This window comes from Nyctereutes procyonoides, unplaced genomic scaffold (genome assembly GCF_905146905.1).
Source record: "Nyctereutes procyonoides isolate TBG_1078 unplaced genomic scaffold, NYPRO_anot_genome, whole genome shotgun sequence".
NCBI lineage: Eukaryota > Metazoa > Chordata > Mammalia > Carnivora > Canidae > Nyctereutes > Nyctereutes procyonoides.
In genome coordinates, this window is record NW_026575133.1 from 36,421,904 (window position 1) to 36,445,830 (window position 23,927).

The following is a 23,927-nucleotide window of genomic DNA, read 5'->3' on the forward strand; positions in this document are numbered from 1 at the left end:
GCCGCGGCCGCCGCCTCCTGCGCACCGCACGCGGGCGGGGCAACCGCAGGAAGAGCCCGCCCCGCCGCCTGCGGGGAACGTGGCGAACGCGGCGTCGGCCCCGCCCACCCCGCGAACGCAGCCTGCGCGCACGCGCGCCGCTCCGCCCCGCCCCTCCGCGCGCAGGATTCTGGGGCGGCCGGGCCACGCCGCGCGCCGATTGGTGGAGGGCCGGGCCCGCCTCCGCGTGATTGACGGCGCCTGGGCCGCCACCGCCCCGCCGCCGCCGTCGCCGCCACTGCCGCCGCCGCTGCCGCCGCCCGCGGGCTGCGCGACCGCGACCGCCGCCGCCCAGCCTCGGCCATGGACCTGTTCGGGGACCTGCCGGAGCCCGAGCGCTCGCCGCGCCCGGCTGTCGGTAAGCGGGGTCCGCCCGGCCGGCCGGCGAGGGGAGGGAGGGAGGGGAGGGGAGGGCGGCGGCGCAGCGGGGGCCGCGCGGCCTGCCCGGCCTGTCGGGCGCTCGGGGGGGGGGGGGGGGGCTCGGCCGCCGCGTCCTTTGTGTGCGGGGCCCGCGCGCGCGGGGCCGGGCTGCGGGGCCGGGCTGCGGGGCCGGCGCCGGGCCTGCGGGGTGCTCCGCCGTCCTGCCCGCGCCGCCGGGCCTGCGCGCCTGGGCCTCCGCGAGCCCGGGGCCGGTGCCGCCGTCGGCCGCGTGCGCACCTGCGGGGACGCGCCGCCCCGGGGTCTCCTTCCCGAGCCCGGCCCGGGAAACTTTAAGGACGAGTTCCGACTTCCAGGCTCCCCCTCCCACCGGGCCGGGGAGGGCCTCCAGGCTGGGCCCCGGAGGCTGCGTGGTCAAGGTCCCCGGGGGATTCCGACCCGCCCGCCCAGCAGGAAGCGGGGGGCCGGGGGAGGGGGGGGCAGTAGATGGAGCCTTCGCCTGCAGAGCCAAATCTGAAAGCAAGCGATTATAATCAAAACTGGCCAGAGTTAGGGGCTGCAGGAAATGCGGGGTGCCCGGAGGAGTGAGGTTTGTCGTGCGCCCAGGAAGAGTGGGGAAGGAGGCGGTGCTGGAATTGGGCCTCTGACGCTGGGAGACTTGTGATTTGCAGAGATTCTAGGTAAGGGAACCTTCTGGGGGGTGCGGGGTTGGGGTGGGGGATGCTCAGTCCTCTGGCTGCCCCGCGCGCACCAGCGTGGAGGAGGGAGTGAGCTTAAACTGCTTCTTTGAATTTGCAATTTGGTCCCCCCCTTGCTCCTCCGGGCTTGGACTCCGCTTGTCCGGTGTGCTGGGCCCTTATGGGGCCATTATTCCCAATAATGGTACCGTTGCTCTTTCCCCACTTTCCACTGTGACGGTACAGGAACAGCCGAATAACTGTCTTTGAGCCATCCACTTTCTAGATTGTTCTAGTTGTAGGCAAAAACTCTGGCTTTGTATATATATATATATTTTTTTTTTCTTTTCTTTTCCTCCCCCTTTATCCTGTTGATGGAGTATACCTTCTCTCTGAATATGTTTGGGATAGAATTTGGGTTTGCAGATGTGCCTGTAAACCTAGCATTTAAAGAAAAGAAGGGGAAAAAAAAAAAAAAACTCCCTGACTTTTTTACCTGGAATTAATTTGCACAGGAGAAAGGCACCCTTAGAGGATACAAAATCTGAGGACAACCGAGGCTTACAAGTTGGTACTTGGCAGCTTGCCCCCAAAAGCAGTGGGGAGCATAGGGCACAGCCAACCCTGCCTGAGATGCCAGGGCAGCAGAGTGGCTCCATAGTGTTCAAACCCCCATTCCCTGGAAAGTGGATTAGTGAACCAACCGCTCCCGGCTTGTGGGAAGAGCACCGATGATGCCGTCACAGGCCCTGCAGGGCTGAGTGTATTTTTAAAAGTAGCTTTAAAAACAAAGAAGGCATGCTTTCTGAATTTGCAAGTGACAGGAAGCTGAGCGGGATAAATACTAACGTGAGTGTGATAGAGTTGGGGTCCACAGTTATCCTGACAGGCAGTTAGTAAAACGGACAAGATGTGATTTAACCTGTTAGGGGTTAAAAAAAAAAAATCATTTGGACAAGAACAGCATCTGATTTCACTACCTTGTGGGGAAAAAAAAAAAGCAAAAACGTGATTTTTTTTTTATTTTATTTTTTTAATTTATTTATGATAGTCACACACACACACACACACAGAGAGGCAGAGACACAGGCAGAGGGAGAAGCAGGCTCCATGCACCGGGAGCCCGACGTGGGATTCGATCCCGGGTCTCCAGGATCACGCCCTGGGCCAAAGGCAGGCGCCAAACCGCTGCGCCACCCAGGGATCCCAAAAACGTGATTTTTGAAGAGCTAATTTAAATGCTATACTTTGTTTCAGAAAATCGATATCGATTGATAAAAGTGGAGTAAAATGAAAAGAAAATAAGGTTGATTTCATAAAGTGGATGGGAAGATGAGGCAAAAACTGCACCATCATGACCCTCACGCTTGACGTGCAGGTGCCACAAATTTCTGAGCTGATGCAGGGAACGATAAAAGACCTACTCCTTTTCACAGCCCCAGAGAAGAGTGGTTTTGGACATGTAATCAAACGGGTTTCAAATCTACTAAGTCCCACCTTCTGTGACCATTCTGTAAAATAGGATTGCCGCCTCCTACTGTTAACGCAAGCATTAGAGAGAGCACTGCATGCTGGGTGCTTAGCACAGGTGCTGCACATGGCCAGTGCTTAGTGGGTGCTAGTGCTTAGATGTTAGTATATGAGCTGTTAACTTTAACAGCTATTTAAAAGGGAACAAAATACACTCTTAACTGGATTTTGTGAGTGTCCAGAGGGAGGAACTTTCACGTGTTCAGATCACATCAAGTGTATTTAGTTCTTTAATTTTTGTTTTAAACATCCCATCTAATGTTCTTGCCTCCAAACCTCTTAATTTTTATGGTCTGAAGAAAAATGTAGAAGGAACGCATTAATAAATGTTTTCAGATTTTGTGCTAAATGAGTGGTTTTCATGCCAGCACTTACAGATTTGATTGTTGACTGAATCAAGTTTTTGTGTGTAATGAGTCACTTAAAAGAGGAAGTACACCCCTATCAGACAGGAACGAAACTTTTCTGCTATACCCTACCCCTAACTAAAAGTGCTACCTTGATGTCTTTAAGATCAACAGCTAATAATTGGTAATCCCCAAACAAGTTAAGGTGTCCTCGTTTAAAGTTGCTTTGGCAGTAAGTAGTCAGCCGTCAGGAATAAGTAAATATTGCATGGTAGGTCATCTTCAAAATACTTCCTTCCAAAAAAAACCCCTGGAGATCTAAATATAAAATAAAGGTTAAGATGTTACAAAAAAAAAAAAAAAAAACACACACTAACTGTAAAACTTCAGAGATAAGGAAGAAAAAAACACTCATGAGAGGGATCCCTGGGTGGCGCAGTGGTTTGGCGCCTGCCTTTGGCCCAGGGCGCAATCCTGGAGACCCGGGATCGAATCCCACGTTGGGCTCCCGGTGCATGGAGCCTGCTTCTCCCTCTGCCTGTGTCTCTGCCTCTCTCTCTCTCTCTCTCTCTCTCTCTCTCTCTCTCTCTCTCTCTGTGACTATCATAAATAAATAAAAATTAAAAAAAATTAAAAAAAACTCATGAGAAATTAAAACGGATCATGTGAAAATAAAAATTTCTGCAGGACAAAATGCCACAAAGGCAATGAAATAACTTTGTAGGGGTGCCAGGGTGGCTCCGATGCCTCGACTTAAGTCATAATCCCAGGGTCCTGGAAAGAGCTCCCGGTTGGGCTCCCTGCTCGGTGGGGAGTCTGTTTCTCTCAAATAAAATCCTTAAAAAAATAATCTTGTACGCATTATGAATGATCCCTAATAAAGGAAAGGCTCATACACATTAATAAAAAGACACCTAACCCATTTGAAATTGGCAAAGGCTGTATCCTGACAGTTTATGGAAAAAGAAATGCAAATGAGCAGCAGCCAGGACAAGTCCTTAGTTTCCTCAGTCACAGAGGAAAGGAATAGCCAATCACTAATGCACCATGTTTTCACCAGTCAGATTAAAAATTGGCAGCATGCTGGTGAGGATGGAGAGAAATGGCCGTTCTTACCAAGTGTGTTGGGAGTGGACACTACCACCCTTTTTGGAAACACATTTTGGCATCTATCACATTTAAACCACTCATACCCTTTGACCCAGTAGTCTAGCAGATTAAGGATATATGTCTAAGGTTGTTTACTGTGGCATCATTGTCATGTGAGAACCTGGCATTAGCCTACGTGTCCATCCCTAAGGGAATTGGACAATGAGCGGCAGTGCCTCCCACACAGAACAGTCACAGAGCTGTTGGGCCCAGACGAACTGGCCTGGAACATGCCCTGAGGGCTTACATGAACAGAGTTATATGGAGAGTGTTGTGTAGTACGCATCTGCCTTTTAAAAATTAAAATGCACATACACAAGTGCATCGGCTCAGAAGAAACACCTGTTACTTTAGTGGGGAAGTGGGCTCTTTTTATAAGGCCTCTATAGTGTTTGGAAAAGATGTATTGCTTTTGTAGTTGAAAAAAATACAGGTATAAAGGACAGTTAAGGCAAAATACTTATTGTACCTACCAATACATGGTATCTGTATTAGTAAAGCTGACATGAATATGATCAACCCAAGAGTATTTTTCTCAGCGTGGTGTATGGCTTTCAGTAGACTTAGCATCAGAACATGGATAGGTCAAAACAAAACTGAGATGAGGTTAACTGTAATGAAAAATTGTCTTCAGTCTTGTTTCATTCTTTATTTGGGTCTTGTATTTAGAATTTGAGGCGCCTTCTTCCAGAGTTTTGGGTCCTAGTCCCACTGTGTCTAATTTTTGCAGACCCAAATACTTTGGATTGCTATTTATCCAAAATGGAATGTAAGGTTCTGGCTAATCAGAAGTTTCCATTATAACATCTATCACCTACAGATTTATATTTTAAGATTTCATTTTTAGGTAATCACTACACACAATGTAGGGCTAGAACTCACAACCCCAAGATCAAGAGTTATGTGCTCTACTGATGGAGCCAGCCAGGTGCCCCGCCGTTTTTGTTTTTGTTTTTTTTAAGAATCCAAATATAAGCTATTCTAAGTGATCTTTTCAATAATGCAAAAAGTATTTCAGAGATCAACAGCCTTGGGATTATCTTTGTAGGATTGTTGGAGCAGTTGAGTGAGATGGTATGTGGAAGCAGTGTGGCCCCTCGCAAGAGCATGGATGGAGACCAGGATGCCTGGATTTGACTGCCCAATCCTCACTGGCTCTCCCTCAGTTTCACTGAGTGCCTCAGTCACCTCCTCAGAAAGGAACAGTAATAATAGTACTCAAGGATTCAGTGCATTAGAAATGTGTAGAGCACTGGAATAGGGCCTATTTTTAAGAGCCGTTCTTAGATGTGATCAAAAAAATGAGATGATCTAGTGTTTAATTGAAATAGCACTCAGAGTGAGTGAGAAGGAGTGGGGAGGCTCATTCGACTCAGTATGAGGAGATGGGCCACTGTCTGGGGATGGTGCTCAGATCGGGGCACTAATTCAGAGTTATAGCCAAAGGACAGAAGCCAGGCTGGTGCTAAGCTGGAAGCTCTGGGTGAGGAATGCTTGCAAGAACTGAAAATGTATTACCTGGGAAGGAGGACTTCCCCCTTGGATATTGGCAGTGGAAAGACGATTTAGATGGATAGTTTAATTCGAAAATTAAACTCTGCCCTGGCCCAAGTGGTGGAAAGGTTGATTGCTATTCAGGTTGGACTCCTTCCTGTGATGTTCTCTCTTCCCAAATGCCTTACTCTCTGGCCCCACTGAGGTGCTTGCTCTGCATCATCCCGTATGGGGTTGTTGTTTGTTTAAGAATTTATTCATTCGAGGAAAAAAAAAAAGACTTTATTCATTTGAGAGTGTGCAGCAGGAGGGACAAGCAGACTCCCAACTGAGTCTGGAGTTGGAGCCTTCCCAACGCAGGACTCATCTCAGGACGCCTGGATCATGACCTGAGCGACAGGCAGACTCTTAACCAACTGAGCCACCCAGGCGCCCCTCCCATACAGTTGTGAGTCTGTAGGAGAATGGGCATTTGATGTTTACACCTACTTTGGTTTGGGTTCCTCTTGAAAGTGCCCTGCTAGAATATTAGGGATTCTTGTAGGAGGATTACAGAGTAAGTGGTCATTCTAAATGCCATTCAGTGTTCTTGTGATGCTGCTGTTTGAATGCCTCCTGTAGAGTGTTTATATCACTTGTGAGAAAAATGAAAGTATTTGTAGTTATTTAGTTTGGGAAATCCTAAGGGATGACAGTATAATTTCATGGAGTAGAAATTTCCCATTTGAATTAGGGTATACAGCAGAAGAGTTACTTTTTTGTTCAATTAGGAATTTATCAGATATTTAAGAGACTTGACTTAAAAACTCTGGAAGAAGTTTTTCCTTGGAGTTTCTAAATTTTAATTTAGATTTTTGTTTTTTTTTAATTATTATTTTTTTATTTTTTAAGTATGCTCCATGCCTAGTATGGAGCCCAGTGACAGACTTGAACTTATGACCCTGAGATCAAGACCTGAGCTGAGATTAAGAGTCAGACACCTAACTGACTGAACCATCCAGGCTTCCCTCCTTTTTTGTTTTTAAAAGAGTAGAATTGAGGGCACCTGGATGGCTCAGTTGCTTAAGCACCCAACTCTTGATTTCGCCTCAGGTCATGGTCTAAGGGTTGTGGGATCGCCCTTTGTAGGGCTCAGCGCAGAGTCTGCTTGTACCTTTCCCTCTGTTCCTCCCACTGTGGGCATGTGCTCTCTCTAATATGTTGAAATAAATAAAACCTTTTTTTTTTTTTTTTAAGAACTGAAGAATTGATACCCAGCTCATTTCTACATAGAGGCAAAATGTCACTGTAAATGAGCCTTTTGGAGCATACAGTTGAACTGGTTTTTAAATGAGTCCATTTCTATATTTGAGCTCTAAGGAACAAGAAGTGGGGCAACTTCATAGGATGGGCCTGCGCATGCCTGCATCTTCAGCCCTTTGTTTCCCCCCATGTTCCTGTGTACCAATTCATATATTTAATAGCTGAAATAGAAATTTTGGGGAAAGCTTGGAGAATAAGGAATGCTGGTTAGATTTTACGTGGAAAGGGATAATTGAGTATAAAACTTTGTTTTATATTTTTGTGTATGTTTATATTATATATATTTATGTTTATACACACCAAAAGAGGATGTAAACCTTGAGGTTTTTATTTATTTATTTTTAAGATTTTACTTATTTGGGAGGGAGAGAGAGCATGAGCAGGGGGTGCGGCAGAGGGAGAGGGAGAAGCAGGCTCCCCTCTGAGCAGGGAGCTGGACGATGGGGGGCTCCATCCCAAGACCCTGAGATCATGACTTGAGCCGAAGGCAGACACTTCACCGACTGAGCCACCCAGGAGCCCTGCTCTTCAGGTTTTTAGATTTAAAAATTCCCCGCTTTCTTCTGAGTTTATCTTGGAGTATCTGAAATTCCTCATTTTCTCCATAGGTAGTAATTGAAGTGGGCACTGTGCCGGGGATGCTGCATCCACACAGATTTGCTTCCATCAGCCTCTCACCTTCTCTGTGCTCATTTGTTTGAGATCCTCGTGGGTGGTTTGTTCAGAATGCTATTAAAATCCAACTTTTAATACCATAGATCTTTGGTCAGGCAGAGAGACCTCTGTCTCTGACTTTTTGTCTTGAGGGGCCAAATAATTGTTTTCTTGTTCTAGAATCAGTATTCCCCCCCCCCCCCCCCGGATTCATTTTTTTGAAAAAATTTTTCGATGTTTGTTACTTGCAGGAACGAAATTATGGAGAAAAATACTTGTTTTTCTCAAAATACCCAGTGACCCTTCAGATGCCTTTGGGTCATCTTTCATTACATTTATGTTAACTCTAACTGTTGGAAGCAAATGTTCATACTAAGTAGCTGCCAAGAAAATACTTTTTAGAATTTTGTCCAAGGAGGAGGAGAAAATTTGAATTTAATAGCAAACATCTTAAAAGACCTCCCCCTTTGAACACCTGCCCTGGCTGGTGACCAAATGCTTTTTAAGCAGGCGCTCTGTGTTCTAGGCAAAGAAGCTCAGAAGGGACCTCTGCTTTTTGATGACCTCCCTCCGGCCAGCAGTACTGACTCAGGTACAGTCTTCAGGCTCTCCCAGGTGTGTGTCAACGTGTCATCCTGGGGTTGTAGTTGTCTGAATCTTTCTCCCTTTCCCCCATTTTCAACACACAGATGTTTTAGGTGTTGGACTGTCTTAAGTTTTGAATCCATGGCATCAGGTAAGGCAGAAAAATCTGCTAGTCGCTAGCCCTGAGAAACTGCATAAAAGTGTTGAGCAGTTTTCTCTGGTTCATTTGAGTGTTTATTTTACTAGCTGAAATAAGACTTAACTCTTTCAGGCAGATTTTTGTTTCCTTTGAATTGAGAGGACCTTTAAAAAAAATAGGTTCAAGATCTTATTTACCGAGGTATGAGTTGCCATTGGATTGACACGAGAACTTTTGAGTTTATTTCAATGACCTGCATAGGTGTCCTGGTGGGATGGATTCTGAAACTTAAGCCTCACCCAGGTTTTGTGGGCTCACTCAATGTTCTGCTGTGTTTCAGGGTCAGGGGGACCTTTGCTTTTTGATGATCTCCCACCAGCCAGCAGTGGCGATTCAGGTAAGTGGTAGGGAAAAAAAAATCAGGGTGCTGATGGAAATAGTGCATAAAAAATTTATTCTTATGTAAAATGTATTTATTAATAGATTTTTAATAGGGTTTAGTATGACAGTAAGTATAGCATGAGATTTATTAAAATAAATACATAGATACCATCAGGTGGAAGCAAAAAGAATACCTGCATCAGTTTTTGGTAATTATTTTTTACTTGGGGCTCAACCTCTCGCAAATAACTTTAAAAATTAAGAATTTAGTCATTTGAACTTTGTTATTGATGTTAAAAAAAAAAAGGAGTCTGCCTCTTCCACTGTCTGTTCCTGACAGACTTAAATATATTCAGCAGAAGTATCTAAATATATGAAATAGTTAAAATATATTTAATATCCCTGAATCTGTATATATGGATGGTATTGTCTTTCATGGCACTTAGATTAAAAAAAAATTCTGATCTTTAGAAAATGAAATCTGAATGACACTGGTTTAGTGACTGGCACAGACCCTGTGCAGGAATTTTCTTGAAAGTCAAGACTTTAGTTGATTATTTCCAGTCAGTCCTTATACTTCTCTTTATTGATTGGATTTTTTTTTTGTGAAGCCTATAAACATTGGTTCCACCTGTTTCCGTAACATCCCAGTTAGGTAGAGGGAAGTTCCAGGTAGGTAGAGGGGAAAACAAGAGGTTCCTGTCTGTTGTCACAGTGATGGATCTGTTCATCCATGTGGACACACTGGGAGCTCCTCACAGGGAATTCCCCAGGTAGGGGCAGGGCAGGAGGTGCAGGATGGGAGTGTAAGGGGGAGACAGGGGGAATGCAGGCTATTTTCATATGCAGTTCTCTTCCGGTGTAAGAACCTTCTTTATGTCATTAAGTGGAATACATGCTGCCTTTCTTTTTTTCTTTCTTTCTTTCTTTCTTTTCTTTTCTTTTTTTTTTTTTTTAAGATTTTATTTATTCATGAGAGACGCGGGGGGGGGGGCGCAGAGAGGCAGAGGGAGAAGCAGCTTCATGCAGGGAGCCTGATGTGGGACTCAATCCCGGGACTCCAGGATCATGCCCCAGGCCGAAGACAGGCACTCAGCCACTGGGCCACCCAAGGATCCCCACATGCTACCTTTCAAGTAGATTTTTTTTTTTATTCATTACATAAAAATCATCAGGATTAGTCTAGATTGTCTAAATTAAATTAGGAAAAGTTCCTGTATTTATAAAAGGTTATTATAATCATCTTGCATAAGAATTCTCAGGTTTTCAGGGCTGTGTATCCATACTAAAGCAGTACAGCATTCTCACAGAGTTAAGCCTAAAACCTTCCCAATAAAGACAGTATCCTTTTTTTTTTTTTTTTAAGATTGTTTATTTGAGAGAGAGCATGAGTTGAAGAGATGGGCAGAGGGAGAAACAGACTCCCTGCTGAGCAGGGCGCCTGATGGGGACTCAATCCCAGGACTCAGATCATGACTTGAGCCCAAGAAGATGCTTCACCAACTGAGCCACCCAGGACAGTATTCTTATAATGAAAGTTAATGTGAAAGTTAACGTGTGCAAACAGGGCTCCTAACAGATTTAACACAAGACAGTAACTTTACCGTAGCTGTGTCTTAGTTCTTCACAGGGCAAAAGACAGTCAACTAGTAACAACATAGAAGATTTCAGCACCATTATTAATGAGCTTGATTTTTTTGGCTATAGAATCTAACCTTGCATCCAATATATTGGATTTCTTGAGAAGACATAGTCACTATTTACAAAAATTGACTACATTCTAGGCCATAAAGTAAGTGCCATGAGGAATCGATTTCATATACAGACCATATTCTCTGACTACGTTGTAATTCAATCAGGAGTCAACAACAAAGCTATAAAAAGGTCTCTGTTTGCAAGTTAAAAGAGAGGAAGATTGTTTTACGTACATACTGGGAAAGCAGGAACAAACAGTAAGTGACAGGAGGCCACTAGAGAGGCCTCTGGGGGAAAGTATGGGAACATCTGTGAACTTTTCTCAGTTAATGTGCCTGATTATGTGGGACAGGACATGTGTGTTATGTCCTACTGTTGCAGACACCTGTCCTTTTGCAAGTAATTGACTTTTCTTGAGGGCAGGGACATTTTCTTCCCTTTTTCCTCAGTGCTCAGAAATGTCTGGCAAAGAATAGTTGAATAACGGTTGCCTGCTTTTGTACTGAAATGCAGAGGATACTTAGACCCCTTTATCATGATGGTGGCTGCCATTTTTTGGATACATGATGAACCAGGCACCGTGATAAATGCTTTACACACCTGTCGCTGTCGGCTTTAAAGCCACCTTCTGAGATGACAGTACCCTCCCTGTGTCACAGATGAAGAAACTGAGACTGGAAGGTTGAGTAGCTTGCCTTGAGGGCACACCTCTCTGAGCAGCAGAGCTGAGATAAAATGAGACTTTTCTCCTTCCGAAACGGGTGCACACTGCAGGTGCTCCTAGCGTTGTTTGGAGTACACATTCATCCCTCTGCAAGCATGAACGGGTTCAGCAGTCGTGTTTTGCCTTTCATGATACCAGGAGTTCTCAAAGCCTGACATTGACCTCATTTTAACCCCCTTTTGGGATGTACTACTTTTTGACTTGTTTAGGATGTGTCACTTGGCAGATCTTGGAAACTTCCCTGTTTGTAAATGAGAGCCTGTGGATATGAGACATCATATGCATGCTGCAGCCCCAATGACATGGGCTCTGTGTTTTACCACTGAGAGCCCTCCCTTGCAAGTCCCCTCACAGTTGGTCTGGGCAGGACCTGGATCTTATCCTGTGGTGCCGCGCCCCCCCCCCCCATGTGGGGGCCCTGAGCACACACACCCCCCCCCCTTCAAAGTCAGAGCAGTGACCACTATGCCTGCCTCTCTGCCCGCGCTCGTGCACCACGTTCTGTTGTCTCTTGGGTTGGGGTGGAGTTTGGGCTGCCAGGGACTGTTTCTACCCATCTACAGCTGTGGCTCTGTCTGGCTTTTCTTTGTGTCTAGGTCCTCTTGACACGTCGATGTCCCAGACGGTAAAGAGTGAAGGGAAAGGAGCAAAGAGAAAAGCCTCTGAAGAAGAGAAGAATGGCAGTGAAGAGCTTGTGGAAAAGAAAGTTTGTAAAGGTTTTCAGACAGTTTGAAAACAAATGTATTAGACTTCATATTTTAAAACAACCCAGAGCAAAGTTGAGCTCCGCTTTCTGATTTGTGGCGCTTCCTTTTTGTGTCTCTGTTTGAGAAGCTAGTGGGGCTTTCTCTTTGCAAACAGATTTCCGAGTTTACTCATGCTTCCTCTCTTTCCTTTGCCTGTTCATCCTTTACCCTACCTTTGGTCAGACATGAAACCTGCATTTGTTCCTCAAGGGTGAAAACACTGAGGTTGTTTGACTTGACCATCTCTAACGAACTGTTCTGTTATTTTGCACCCGCTTTCTCCCAGGCTCCCTCTCTGTTCACAGCATGTGGACAAGCACTTTGAATTCTGTGGTTAGCTCAGCAGGCAACTTCCCAAGAGAGAGCCTGAGGTTAGAAAGAGCAGTCGAAATTTGTCATCAGCTTTGTAATTGTCAGTAGAGAAGATCAGTGAAAGAGAGGTGGCTGTGGATGTTCACACTGTACCAGGCCACTTTGTCCTGTGCCCCAGAGATCTGAGATGAAAGCCATAGGCGCACTGGCCTGGCAGGTGTGCGACAGGGTTATTACTATTACTAGCTCAGTGTAAGGGCGGGTCTTCACTTTGTTGCTGCCCATAGGATCAAAAGCACTGTGCTCTACCAGCAACGGCTCTGTGAAAAGTGTCCACTTTAGTATTTACATGGCCCTAGGGTGTCTGAAAATGAGCTTAGCCTAGCCATTAAATACAAATAGGCTGCTGTGCCTCCAATGGACTCCTTTATTCTTCTTTTCCTCGGAGTAGAAGTACCTATCTTATCATTGGCTCAATTTCTTTACCAGCCTCAGGCACAGAAATCAATATTTTCAGATGTCCAACAGGGCATGTCGGATAAACTCTACTTCCTGGCATTTCCCTCAACTAGGCTGGTACAGAATTCCTTGCCCCGGTTCAGGATGACAGCACATTCCTTGCTCTGGTACTTTGACTTAATGCCTTAGCCAGAGTTGTTTGTACTAGTGTGCTGCCCTCTGCTGCCTCCTCTTCATTGTTGAGCTTTGGAGACTGTCCTTGTCCAACAGTGGTCTGATTTTAGTCAGAGGCATGCAGCTAGGAATGTAGCAGGCTCCAGGGGTACAGCTTATTTATGTGCGCAATTAGGACGTGACTGAGTGAAACAGCCAGAGTTCCCTCTCATTTGCTCTGGGGCTAGGGCTTCTGGAGGGAAGAGCACAGTTTTGTATTGGCTTTTTGTTTTGTTTTCCTTAGCCTCCTCAGTGATCTTTGGTTTGAAAGGCTATGTGGCGGAGCGGAAGGGTGAGCGGGAGGAGATGCAGGACGCCCACGTCATCCTGAACGACATCACGGAGGAATGTAGGCCCCCATCGTCCCTCATGTGAGTGTCCATGCTCCAGCAAGCCTGCTTGGCATAAGTCTCTGTCCTGACTGGAGGTTTGGACTGTGCTCAGTTTGTATTCATTAGAAAGAATGTCATTTCACTGGGACCGCTGGGTTCGGTGTCAGTAGTTCTCAGAAGGGGTTGATTTTGCACAGGACTTCCCCCTCCTTGGCATTTTTGGGTGTCAGGTGGAGGGGTGTGCCACTGACATCTCCTGGGGGGGGGGGCTCAGGATGCTGCTAAATGTCCCACAGTGTGTAGGACAGCCCTGCAGAAGAGAACTGTGCAGCCCCAGGTGTCATTCCTGCTGAAGTTGAGAAACCTGTTAATGGGAGAGGACTCTCCCTCCACCTTGTGGGTCTTTGGGGTGTGGTATTCTTCATCAGTATCTGAAGAGCCTCCAGTAGGGAGTATTCTTACTCTGTGAGCCAGTAGGTAGAGTGGGAAGCTGCTAATTACAGCCGCATGTGGGAATCAAGGATTGCTGGTATAATAGGGCCCCGAAAGAACAAAAAGCAGAAATGGCGTCAGGGAGAAGAAAACCAGTGAAAAATTTCCTGCAACTGTACAAACTCAGGTGAAGCCTTTGAATAAGCTGTGTTAGGCATGGAGGAAGACAACCAGAAGGTAGGACATGAAGGTCTGTCCTACCCAGGTAGGTTAGCATGCATTATATATTCACGTACAGTAACGTGCGTGCTACACAGTTACATAGTGTATACCCCAGCAGGTCTCCATAATCACATAATCAATATGTTACGTTCATTAACTGACACTAGTTGGTCATCAGCATACAGTGTGCTGGAGCCTGCAGGATACCTGGTCATGTGCAGAGGTGACTGTTAGGCTGCCACTGCTCACCTGGAGTGTGCTTCGGAGTTACTTTAGAAGCCAGGAAAGGGACTGGTAAAGAGCCCCAGGGGAGTGGATCTAATGGGATCCCTAAACCACCCCCAGCAAGTACCATGCGTGTAAGAGAACTGTTCTGGCTTAGGAACCAGGTGAGGTTTTTCTCTCATGGCTCATGATGTCTCTGTTGAAAAGGAACTTGAAACATGTTTAAAAACGCAACTGTAGGATAAATGTCGTTTCTCATAGGCATTTTTATTCTTCTCAGAACAGTTCAAATCATTAATAGCATTTATTCCATACATGCACATTTTCTGGCAGAGTTTGGAAGGGGAAAAGGGATGAGTGGTAAAATGGACCTCAAGAATTAAATGTTGAATCAGTCTAACAATTCTGGAATTACCTTCTGCTCTCCTAGATGTTTTTCTTTGTCTTGGATCAGTAATTGTTTATCAATGTGTTAGCATTTGAAACTAAATCTGATTTAAATAGAAAAAAGCTCTCATCTTCACTGAGAGTTCAGTTCATAGGTCTTGACTTATGCAAAAAAAGTGTCTTTAACTTTGTTTTATTTTTAAGTTTTTTTAATTTTTATTTTTAAGTAATCTGTATATTCAACATGGGATTCAAATCTACAACCCTGAGATCAAAGAGTTGCATGTTCTTCTGACTGAGCCAGCCGGGCATCCCAATTTTTGTGATTTTTTTAAATTAAAAGTTAAAAATGTGGGTCTGCTGGCTGACTCAGTCGGTGGAGCATGTAACTCTTGATTTCAAGATTGTGAGTTGAAGCCCCATTTTGGGTGTAGAGTTTACTCAAGTAAATAAATTTTTAAAAATGAGAATACCATGCAAGTTATTTCAACATTTGTCCCTGTTAATGCTGTGTCCTTTTTTTTCATTTGTGACAGTGTGGTGTCTTACCAGAGGATATCTTTTGTCTCATTAATGCTCATTGTTTGAGATCAGATTTATAGGCCTTGGGGCGCCTGGGTGGCTCAGTCAGTGAAGCGTCTGCCTTTGGCTCAGGTCATGATCTCCGAGTCCTGGGATCAGGTCCCACGTCTGGCTCCTTGGTCATCAGGCAGCCTGCTTCTCCCTCTCCCTCTGTCATTCCCCCTGCGTGTGGGTTCATGCGTGTACTTGCTTACTCTCATAAGTAAATAAAATATATAAAAAAAAAAGATTTAGAGGCCTTAGTGGAGAGGGGGAATCTTTGTGAAAATCTCTAACCATCGGTTCATTCTTCCAGTACTCGGGTTTCATATTTTGCTGTTTTTGATGGACATGGAGGAATCCGAGCCTCAAAATTTGCTGCACAGAATCTGCATCAGAACTTAATCAGGAAATTTCCTAAAGGTGTGATGAGAACAGAATCGGTTTGTGTTTGTCTTGGTGTTTGTCATCTGTGTAACTCGGGGAGACGAGCCATGTGGGAGAGTCCCCAGTGGTCTCTGAAGGTGGGGCCGGAGGGAATGGGCCCCGAGGTGAGCAGGTGGTGGACGTGCAGGGTGCTGGCACAGGACTTCTATCCTCGTGGTGGCACCTTGCGTGGAATGTCTGTGTGTGAGGAGGCTGCTAGGTGGACCCTGCCTCACCAGTGAGGACGTATAGATGTTCTTGGTTATGGAACAAAAACAAAATGGCAGCAAGAGCAGAATTTCCTCTTAAGAATGTGTTGTCTTGTTCCTTCTGTGATAGGAGATGTAATCAGTGTAGAGAAAACCGTGAAGAGATGCCTTTTGGACACTTTTAAGCATACTGATGAAGAGTTCCTTAAACAAGCTTCAAGCCAGTAAGTGTGGCCCCATAAAGACGTGTGAGTGGTGTCTGTGTGTCTATGTGTGGTTTTCCTTAAACACAACTTAGGTCTTCTGACAGTTTAATACAGTGCTCACTGTCTGAAAAGTACCGAGCCTGAGTAAGCTCTCATAACTGTTAACTAGATCTGAAACAGTCTAAGGTTATCAAACCTTCCACGTTGAAGCATAAAAGACGCTGAGCAGTCAGCTCTGGAAGTGAGTCTCGACGTTGGTGGCCTATTGGTGGTGACTATACTTCTGATGTGTCTCTCTCCAGGAAGCCTGCCTGGAAAGATGGCTCCACTGCCACGTGTGTTCTGGCCGTAGACAACATTCTGTATATCGCCAACCTGGGAGATAGTCGGGTACGTGACTCTGGAGCTCCCTGAGAGAGCGGCACGCTCCCCGGGCGGCCCCTCGGCCAGCACGGGTGCAGCAGGATGGGAGTGCTGGCTGGGTGGAAGTCTGTCTGTGTATGGGGCTACTACCGGCCCTTCTGCAGAGTCCACTATCTGGGTGGGGGACCAGCAGCCACGCACGCTTAAGGCAGTTTGTTCTCTGGCACACTTAGGCCCTGTGAAGTGTGTGTGTACACTCTGTCTCCGTGCTATGGGCCATCGGTCTGCAAATCTCTCAAATATTTTTCAGCTGCGTCTTTCCGACCTCAGACAATAATATAAAGGATTTACCCTTGCCCCTGAAAATCATTGTGATTTCAGAAAGTCAGAAGTAGCTGGAGAAGTGCTAGGTGATGTGCCATTTGTCCAAAGCCCAGGCCACTTGGCCAAGAGAGGAAAACTCAGGTCTGTTTGCCGCTGGTGACCCCGTGTTCCAGCCAAGTTGTGGAGAATGATGTAAAGCTGGAGGGTGACACCCTGCAGCCTGGCTCCCCTCATCACCCCCCTTCAGACCTGACCTTCATTTCCGTTGCCACATTGAGCGAGCCTCGGGCTTTGTCAGCAGTCACAGTGACGAAGTGACCCTTCCCACTTTTCAGGGGCCATCTGCAGACCTGCTGTCCCCACCCACATCTTATTAGAGTGACTTATAAATAAATGTCAGCAGTGAAATCACAGGTAGTCCCTGTGCCTAGTGGGTCTTTATTCTGGTGATTTTCTGGTGGACGATCCTCGGTGCACGTGTTTAGACTAACAAATAACATGAGTAATACCAGGGGGGAAAGAAAAACTTTGGAGTTCGATCCATGATTGTATCCTGGCTCTGCTCCGTGACTATTGTCTGGGCCTCAACTTCCTCCTCTGTAAGACTGAGGTTTTCCCAGAAGTGCCCACAGGACAGATGTGGCGGTGGGAGAGCACAGAGGTGCACTTGGTCAGCATACCCGCCTGCCCCCATCTTTGCCTCCCCTAGACTCATGGAATAGTGCCACCTGGAGGGGCTCTGATGCTCATCAGGTGGCTGCCTTCTGTGTCCCAGGTGAGGAGACAGCAGCCCACGGTGGGGGAGCCGCTGGCTATGCTCAGCCAGTGGTGCTGTCCCCAGACTTGAGATGCAGACCAGCCAGGGCTTCTCTCCTTGACTCCTGTGACACTTGCCGTGACATTTCTTGATCCTCCGAACTGGTGTTTGTCAACAGGAGACTAAATCTGAAATTCCATTGTTAAAGCTTTGTCTTTACCTGGTAACTTTGAATTTCGTGACTGTCGTAATCTCCATGTTCCCAGGCAATCCTGTGCCGATTTAATGAGGAGAGTCAGAAGCATGCAGCCTTAAGCCTCAGCAAGGAGCATAATCCCACACAGTACGAAGAGCGAATGAGAATACAGAAGGCTGGAGGAAACGTCAGGTGACGGGGACTGGCGGGTGCCCCAGGGGAGGAGGGCCGGCCCCTGTAAGAGTGGCTGTGGGACCTCTGAGGGTAGAACCTTCCATGTTACGCAGTCTACAGTGAAGTGGGACGATTCGAGGTCTAACCTGGGGAAGCAGGTGAATGGATGTTGCAGGATTTCACATTATGTCCAAGTGGCAGCAGAAGAGGGTCCCAGAAACATGGCTCCCTGCATTCGCAGAAGAGGAGGCCTGCCTCAAATCCAAGTTCTCCATTTGCAACATTTTCTCTGTGCCTAGGAACCTTCTTAGATGCTATTCATTTGTCACAACTGAATAAGCTACAGTTTTAGGCAAACTCTCCAGAGAGAAAATCTGAAGTGCTGAAGACAGTAGCTCTTTGTAGCGCGTGCAGACCGTCTCTGGGCTTCCTGGCACAGAGGGCCCTGCTTAGCCGGCTCTGTGTGCGGCCCCGTCTCACCTCCGGACGTCTCTGACGGCCGCGTGCCTGCCCTGGTTTAGACGTGCCGGGCCTCTAAGGTAGCTGACCCAGGCTAACGTCTTCTGTACCGTAGGAGAATTGCACTTCAAGGACATTGCGCTAGGACTGTGGCCACAGTGTCTTCTGGGTCATTTTATAGTTTGGCCATTCGGGTGTCATGTTCCGTTGGGATGAGCGAGCAGTAAGGTAGCCATGTGAGACCGCACTTGCTTGTCCTTGGAAACAGCTTCTCCCCCGTGGTCCATTGTTGCTGCTCCAGGCGGTTCTGGCCAGTGGTGCCGGTGGCTCCCTGGAAAGCAGGCAGGACTCTTGGAGTTTGTTCAGAAGTTTCTCATAGCTTTACAATTCTGCTTTTGCCTGAGCTCTGTGAAAAGATTTTGACATTGACCATCCTGTGGCCGACAGTAGGGTCGGCTGTGTGGCAGCTACTGTTTGCCAGTCCACACTAACCACAAGCGGGGGTGGGGGGGGTGTGCCTCAGAGACGTGCTTTGACCGCCTGGCTTTGGATGAGCCCCTCAAGGCGCTCTGAGCCCCAGGGCCGGGCTCTGGTCCATCCCTCGCCAGAGGCCAGGGCAGCCGGCCTGCTTGGTCTTTGCCTCCACACTCTCCCACTTGGATTATTAAAACATTCGTCTGAAAATTTTTCAACAAAAAATTTGAAAGAGTGAAACATTACCCTACCAACAGCCTAGGTTCAGTAGTTAACAGTTTGCCCTGTTTGTGTGGGTGCGTGAGGTAGCCTGTGTGAAGTGAAGGTGGGCCCGCAGACGCAGCCCCCCAGGAGAGGATGACTGGCGGTTGGATTCTCCCTGGCCTCGCCTAGATCCCTGCTCCCCCACCTGCTCTGCGGTGTCTTTGTCTGAACCCAGCCTCCGGCCTGCATCCACGTACCTGGCCTTGCGCCCTGCGTGGCTCGGCCGGGGGTGGAGGCCTGTGGTGGTGCGGGGCCACCGGTGTCCCATCTCCCTGCAGGAAAAGTTGCTCGCGTGTGTTTCCTCTCCTCCGGAAGCCAGGCTGGAACACTCGGGCACAGCGTGGGTCAGCTTGCCCATCGAGCTCCGAATTACATGTGGCTTCTCCTGGGTCCATGGTTCTGTGGGCTCCTGTTCTCCACCGTCCCTCCAGCGGTGCGGGGCCCACTGGGTGTGGGACTCTGCCGGGAAACAGAGAGGAAAGCAGCTTTCCTTCCTCACGCTCGGGAGTTGTCCTGTGCTTTCTGTACAGAGTTGCTGGCATTAGCGGGTCTTTGGGACCCGCCACTCAGTCTTGAAACAAGGCAGGTTCATGACTCGGGTGGGGGTCCACACCCAGTACCTCAGCGCTTGGTGTCTGAAGACTGAAGAGGCACTTTGTTGGCTTGTGCTTTGTGCTGCTTCCTGAATGGCCCTCACGAGGCCGAGACACACACATACACACACTCTTCAGCTCTGCTCCTCTGTGCTCTGAACCCCTCTTGCTGTTCGCCTCAATGAGTGTACTCGAGAAGATTGCTCGGCTGTCCACAGGTGCCAGCAGGTCCATCTGATGACTCAGCTGTGCCCACCGGGAGGGTGACGGGCCACAGTGAAGTGCTGGCGGCCAGGCTGGATTCTGACTCCCATGCAGTCACTGCGACCAGTGAGGCATTTCCTGCCACACCCATCCATCCATCTAGCCTTTCTAGAGCTCCTGTTCCCTTGGGAAACCTCCACAGAGCCCCCATGAACAGCTTTGGTGTTTGCTGAGCACTCTCGTGTCCCTCGTGTGCCTTCTGTGGCTTAGACGTGACGGTCTGAGTGCCTGGGAGCTTGCAGCTGCCTGAGGTTGCAGAGCATGCAGGCCCACCTGAATTGTTCTTGGCGGCATCAGGGCTCCTTCTCCTGCTCAGAGAACTCTGGTGACATGCAGTCTTCTTTATAGGTCGCCTCTCATCTGTGGATGTCTCATTTAAACATAGAAGAGGTAAAAGTTCAACATACGAGTATTGCAGCTAATACAGTTTAAAGTAAATCCTATCCCATAGCCCAGGTGAAGAAAACCTGCTTTGGAATCTGGGAATAGTCACTTTCAGGTGTTTTCCAAGTTTGATTAGGTGTGAACACAAACTGTCTTCTATTCCAGCTGTTGGTAGTCCTGGCTGCATGCTCAAATCACCAAAAGGAGCTTTCGGGTAAAAACAAAGCCAGGTCCCAACCCAGGCCTGTCAAGTCCAACTTGGCTGTGGGCAGATGAGCAGGTCAGGCTGGGTGCTGCCCCGTGCCAGCCGGAGGCTGGGCTGTTCCGTCAGGGTGCCCTGGGCTGAGGCGTCCAGGACGGCGCAGATATTCATGATCTAGAGCAGTGAAGATTCAGCATAAGACACGCAGCCGTCTCTGAGGCCGAGAGAGGGCAGTGCTGGCTAATAATGCAGATGTCACAGGCTCCATCTTTCGCTGTGCTTTTAAGATCAAATTGCAAGGACTGTGAACCCATGATCTGTCCGATGGAGTCTTTATTTTTCCCGTCATTTTAGGGACGGTCGTGTCTTGGGTGTGCTGGAGGTGTCCCGCTCCATCGGGGATGGGCAGTACAAGCGCTGTGGGGTCACTTCCGTGCCAGATATCAGACGCTGCCAGCTGACCCCCAATGACAGGTAACATCACCGTACCACAGGCACAGGTGTGCGTACACATGGTCTCTTCCCGATTTCTGGTTTGTATTCTGACTCTGGATGGGGTGGGGGCTGCCCCGTGAGGGGCACTTCTGGGCCTGGCGGTGCAGGGATGGCCAGACTGGTTTATGCTGTAGGGGGCTCCCCAGTCAGGTGGGTGAGCACACATGTGAGTGGGTGATTCCAGCACCATATGTCAGGGGAGCACGAGGTGCTCTGGAAGGCTTGGGCCATATCCCTGGGCCTCTGGCAGAGGGAAGCCATGAAGGACGGTATGCCCCACTGCCAGGTGGATGCCAGTCCTGGAGAGTGACGGAGGAGTGACGGCAGGCAGCTCTGGGGACAGGTTGTGAAGGTCCTGAGCTCCATGCTGAGGAGTTTGACTTTTAGCACATGATTGGTGGAGAACCAGGGGTGGCGTTGAAGCAGAGCCGGGCTTAAGTGGAGAAAGAAGTGGCCACGGTAAGCTGCCTGCAGAGATGGTGCCATGCCCGGCCACAGCCAGGGCAGCCCTCAGTGAGGAGTTGTGGAAGGTTGGGGTGGGTGGGGTGGGGAGGCTCATGAGGAGCCCCTGCCAGTCCTGCTCTCTGCTGTGCCGCCTCCGCACGGCCCTGCCCACTCCGCCCCTCCCCGGTCTCCATTCCTGCCTCTGTGCAGACACTGTTCACCTGCCCACCGTGGGGTCTTGGGAGGCTTCCACCAGCCCCTCCTCTGGTTTTCTGAACCGTGCCCCAGGCCCCTGTTGTGCGTGCTGTGCAGATTCCCCTGCTCTGGGTTGTAGCTGTGGGTTAGTGTAATGGGTCACTTGGGTCACTCAGGGTCCTCACCAAACTGGAGGGGGCAGGAGGCCCCCTCGGCCTTGTGCCTACTGGGTTCCAGGCACACCGTGTGATCAGTGAGGACAGAGCACCCCGTCAGAGAAGGAAGAGCAAGACCTGGGTGTTGGAGCAAAAATGATGCCTCAGCGCTGTGGGGAAGCTCACCTCCAGTCCTCCGTGGTTCACCAGGACTTCCCTGGGAGCCCAGAGGAGAGGCTCGGAAAGGGACCTAATCCTCCTGTGGAGGTAGCCAGTGTCTGCCCTGGGGTCTTGGACTCTCTCAGAGTGTTCCTGAGGGTTGTGAGGGCCCCAGGTCTACACGGTCACGTGGTGTTGGAAACGCAGTGTGGATTTGCCACAACACCTCATGTTTTTATTCCTGATTTTCCTCGATTTCATCTAAGAACGTCTTGGGTTAATAATCCATCATCATATGTTGATGAACAGAAGGGAGTTCAGTTTTGATGGGTAATACCACAGCTGTAAAAAAAAATTTTTTGAAGTAGACTCCACACCCAACATGGAGTCCAACATGGGGCTTAAACTCAGGACCCTGAGTTCAAGACTGGAGCTGAGATCAAGAGTTGGGCACCCAGGCGCTTGGTTTTTTGTTTTTTTTTTTCTCCATAGTTGTAAATGTTTTTAAGTAGTTTTCAGTCTCTGTCATAAGAGTTAAATTGGTTTTTTAAAAAAATCTTGGCTGGGGCACCAGCCAGCTTCATTTGAGCTCAGGTTGTGATCTCAGGGTTGTAGGATTGAGCTCCGCATCAGGCTCTGCACTCAGCATGGAGTCTGACCCTCCCTCCCTCCCTCCTGCCCCCACTCAAGCAAGCTCGTGCTCTCTCTCTCAAAGAATAAAGTTCCTTAGCCTTTGAGCATCTCGACAAGTATTTATCTCTGTCACCAAACCATTTTATAACGTTTGCTGCCACGGCCCAGTTATATTTCTTGTCCATGTTGTAGATTCATTCTGCTGGCCTGTGACGGCCTCTTCAAGGTCTTCACCCCAGAAGAAGCCGTGAACTTCATCCTGTCCTGCCTGGAGGTAAGAGAGCTCACCAGCGCGTGCCAGCTGTGGAGCTGTGCTCGGGTTCTGAACGAAGGTGTCCCCCGGGCCACTTTGCCAGTGTGAACCTCACGTGTGCTGCCTGCCCTGATGGCAGCCGGGGAGCAGCCCCTCAAGGAGATGGCATCTCAGAGGGTGACAGGGATCTCCCGCTGACCGGTGCCCCTTCCTGCCCGGTAGGATGAGAAGATCCAGAGCCGGGAAGGGAAGCCCACAGTGGATGCCCGCTACGAAGCTGCCTGCAACAGGCTGGCCAACAAGGCGGTGCAGCGGGGCTCTGCGGACAACGTCACCGTGATGGTGGTGCGGATAGGGTCCCCGTGAGGGCTGGCGGGGCAGCGAGGGCGCAGCAGGGCCGGGAGCGCGGCATGGTATTGACTTCACAGGTTCATCGTGTGTGTGCACATTCTGTGTGTTTCGTGTACCCCTGTGGGACTCCCATGGTTGTAAATAAAGGTTTCTTTTTTTTTTTTTCTAGTGTATTATTTTATCACATTTGAGCAATTCTTGAGCCTTCAGAGGTTGCGTTTGTTTTTGAATGTGCTGTGGGTCTTTCCGTGTTAAACCATCGTTGGCATCTTGGATTGGCCTGAAACAGTGATCCACAGGCCACCTGGTGTGCAGCGTTTTGTAGTTCATGAGCACCTTACCTGTACTGTCTCACCCTTGAAGTGACCCTGGCAGGGGAAGTGGCATTTTGCAGGGAGGAGACCGAGGTAGGAAGCTGCCCAGACAGGCTGTCAGAGCCCTCTGGCTCTTCTCAGTTCTCTGTGTGAAAGAAGGCCCACCAGTGTTAACGCAGCAGAAAGCGAGGCTTAGCTGGGGGAATGGACGGGTGCACAAAGGTACTGTCCTCTAGAGTAGTGTGTCTCCGGCAGGGCCTCCCAGAACAAGGGGACCCAAGGCCTCTGGAGTGCTGGATGTCCCGGGACTCACACCCGGATGCCCTGTATGCAAAGCACACAGTCTCCGGTCTAAGCAGTCAGGCTGCTGTTCGGAACAGCCTCTGAAGTCCAGCTCCCCGTTTAGGATTGGGCGTTCTGTTGGCCCTGTGCTGGGCTGGTGTCGCTCTTCGCCAGGACACTTGAAAGAAGGACCCTGCTGGCAAAGATGTTCAAAAAATGCATAACTAGCCTGTTGATGAGGATAATATTTCTCAAGACCTGGTATAAAACAGGTCATGTGATCACTGTAATCGTATGTTAGGAAGGCAGCTCTTGGGCCTCGGGTCGGTGTCTGCCTCAGGATGATGTAAGTTTCTAAAACCTTGCCT

The 23,927-nt window shown here is 48.5% G+C and overlaps 1 protein-coding gene across 2 annotated transcripts; it reads left to right on the forward strand.

Moving 5' to 3' along the window:
• The first annotated feature begins 263 nt into the window (after nt 1-263).
• On the forward strand, nt 264-23,126 carry ILKAP (ILK associated serine/threonine phosphatase). Of its 2 annotated transcripts, none has more exons than XM_055346334.1 (12): nt 264-397; nt 8,097-8,162; nt 8,635-8,691; nt 11,691-11,810; nt 13,069-13,195; nt 15,300-15,406; nt 15,749-15,842; nt 16,127-16,214; nt 17,535-17,656; nt 20,633-20,752; nt 22,552-22,633; nt 22,835-23,126. In XM_055346334.1, exons 1-12 carry the CDS (start codon nt 343-345, stop codon nt 22,976-22,978), a joined length of 1,182 nt encoding a protein of 393 aa, XP_055202309.1. In that variant the 5' UTR covers nt 264-342; the 3' UTR covers nt 22,979-23,126. The 2 variants fall into 2 exon arrangements, with proteins under 2 accessions (XP_055202309.1, XP_055202310.1); XM_055346335.1 differs by having other exon boundaries at nt 364-397; nt 8,097-8,185.
• Nucleotides 23,127-23,927: the final 801 nt, after the last annotated feature.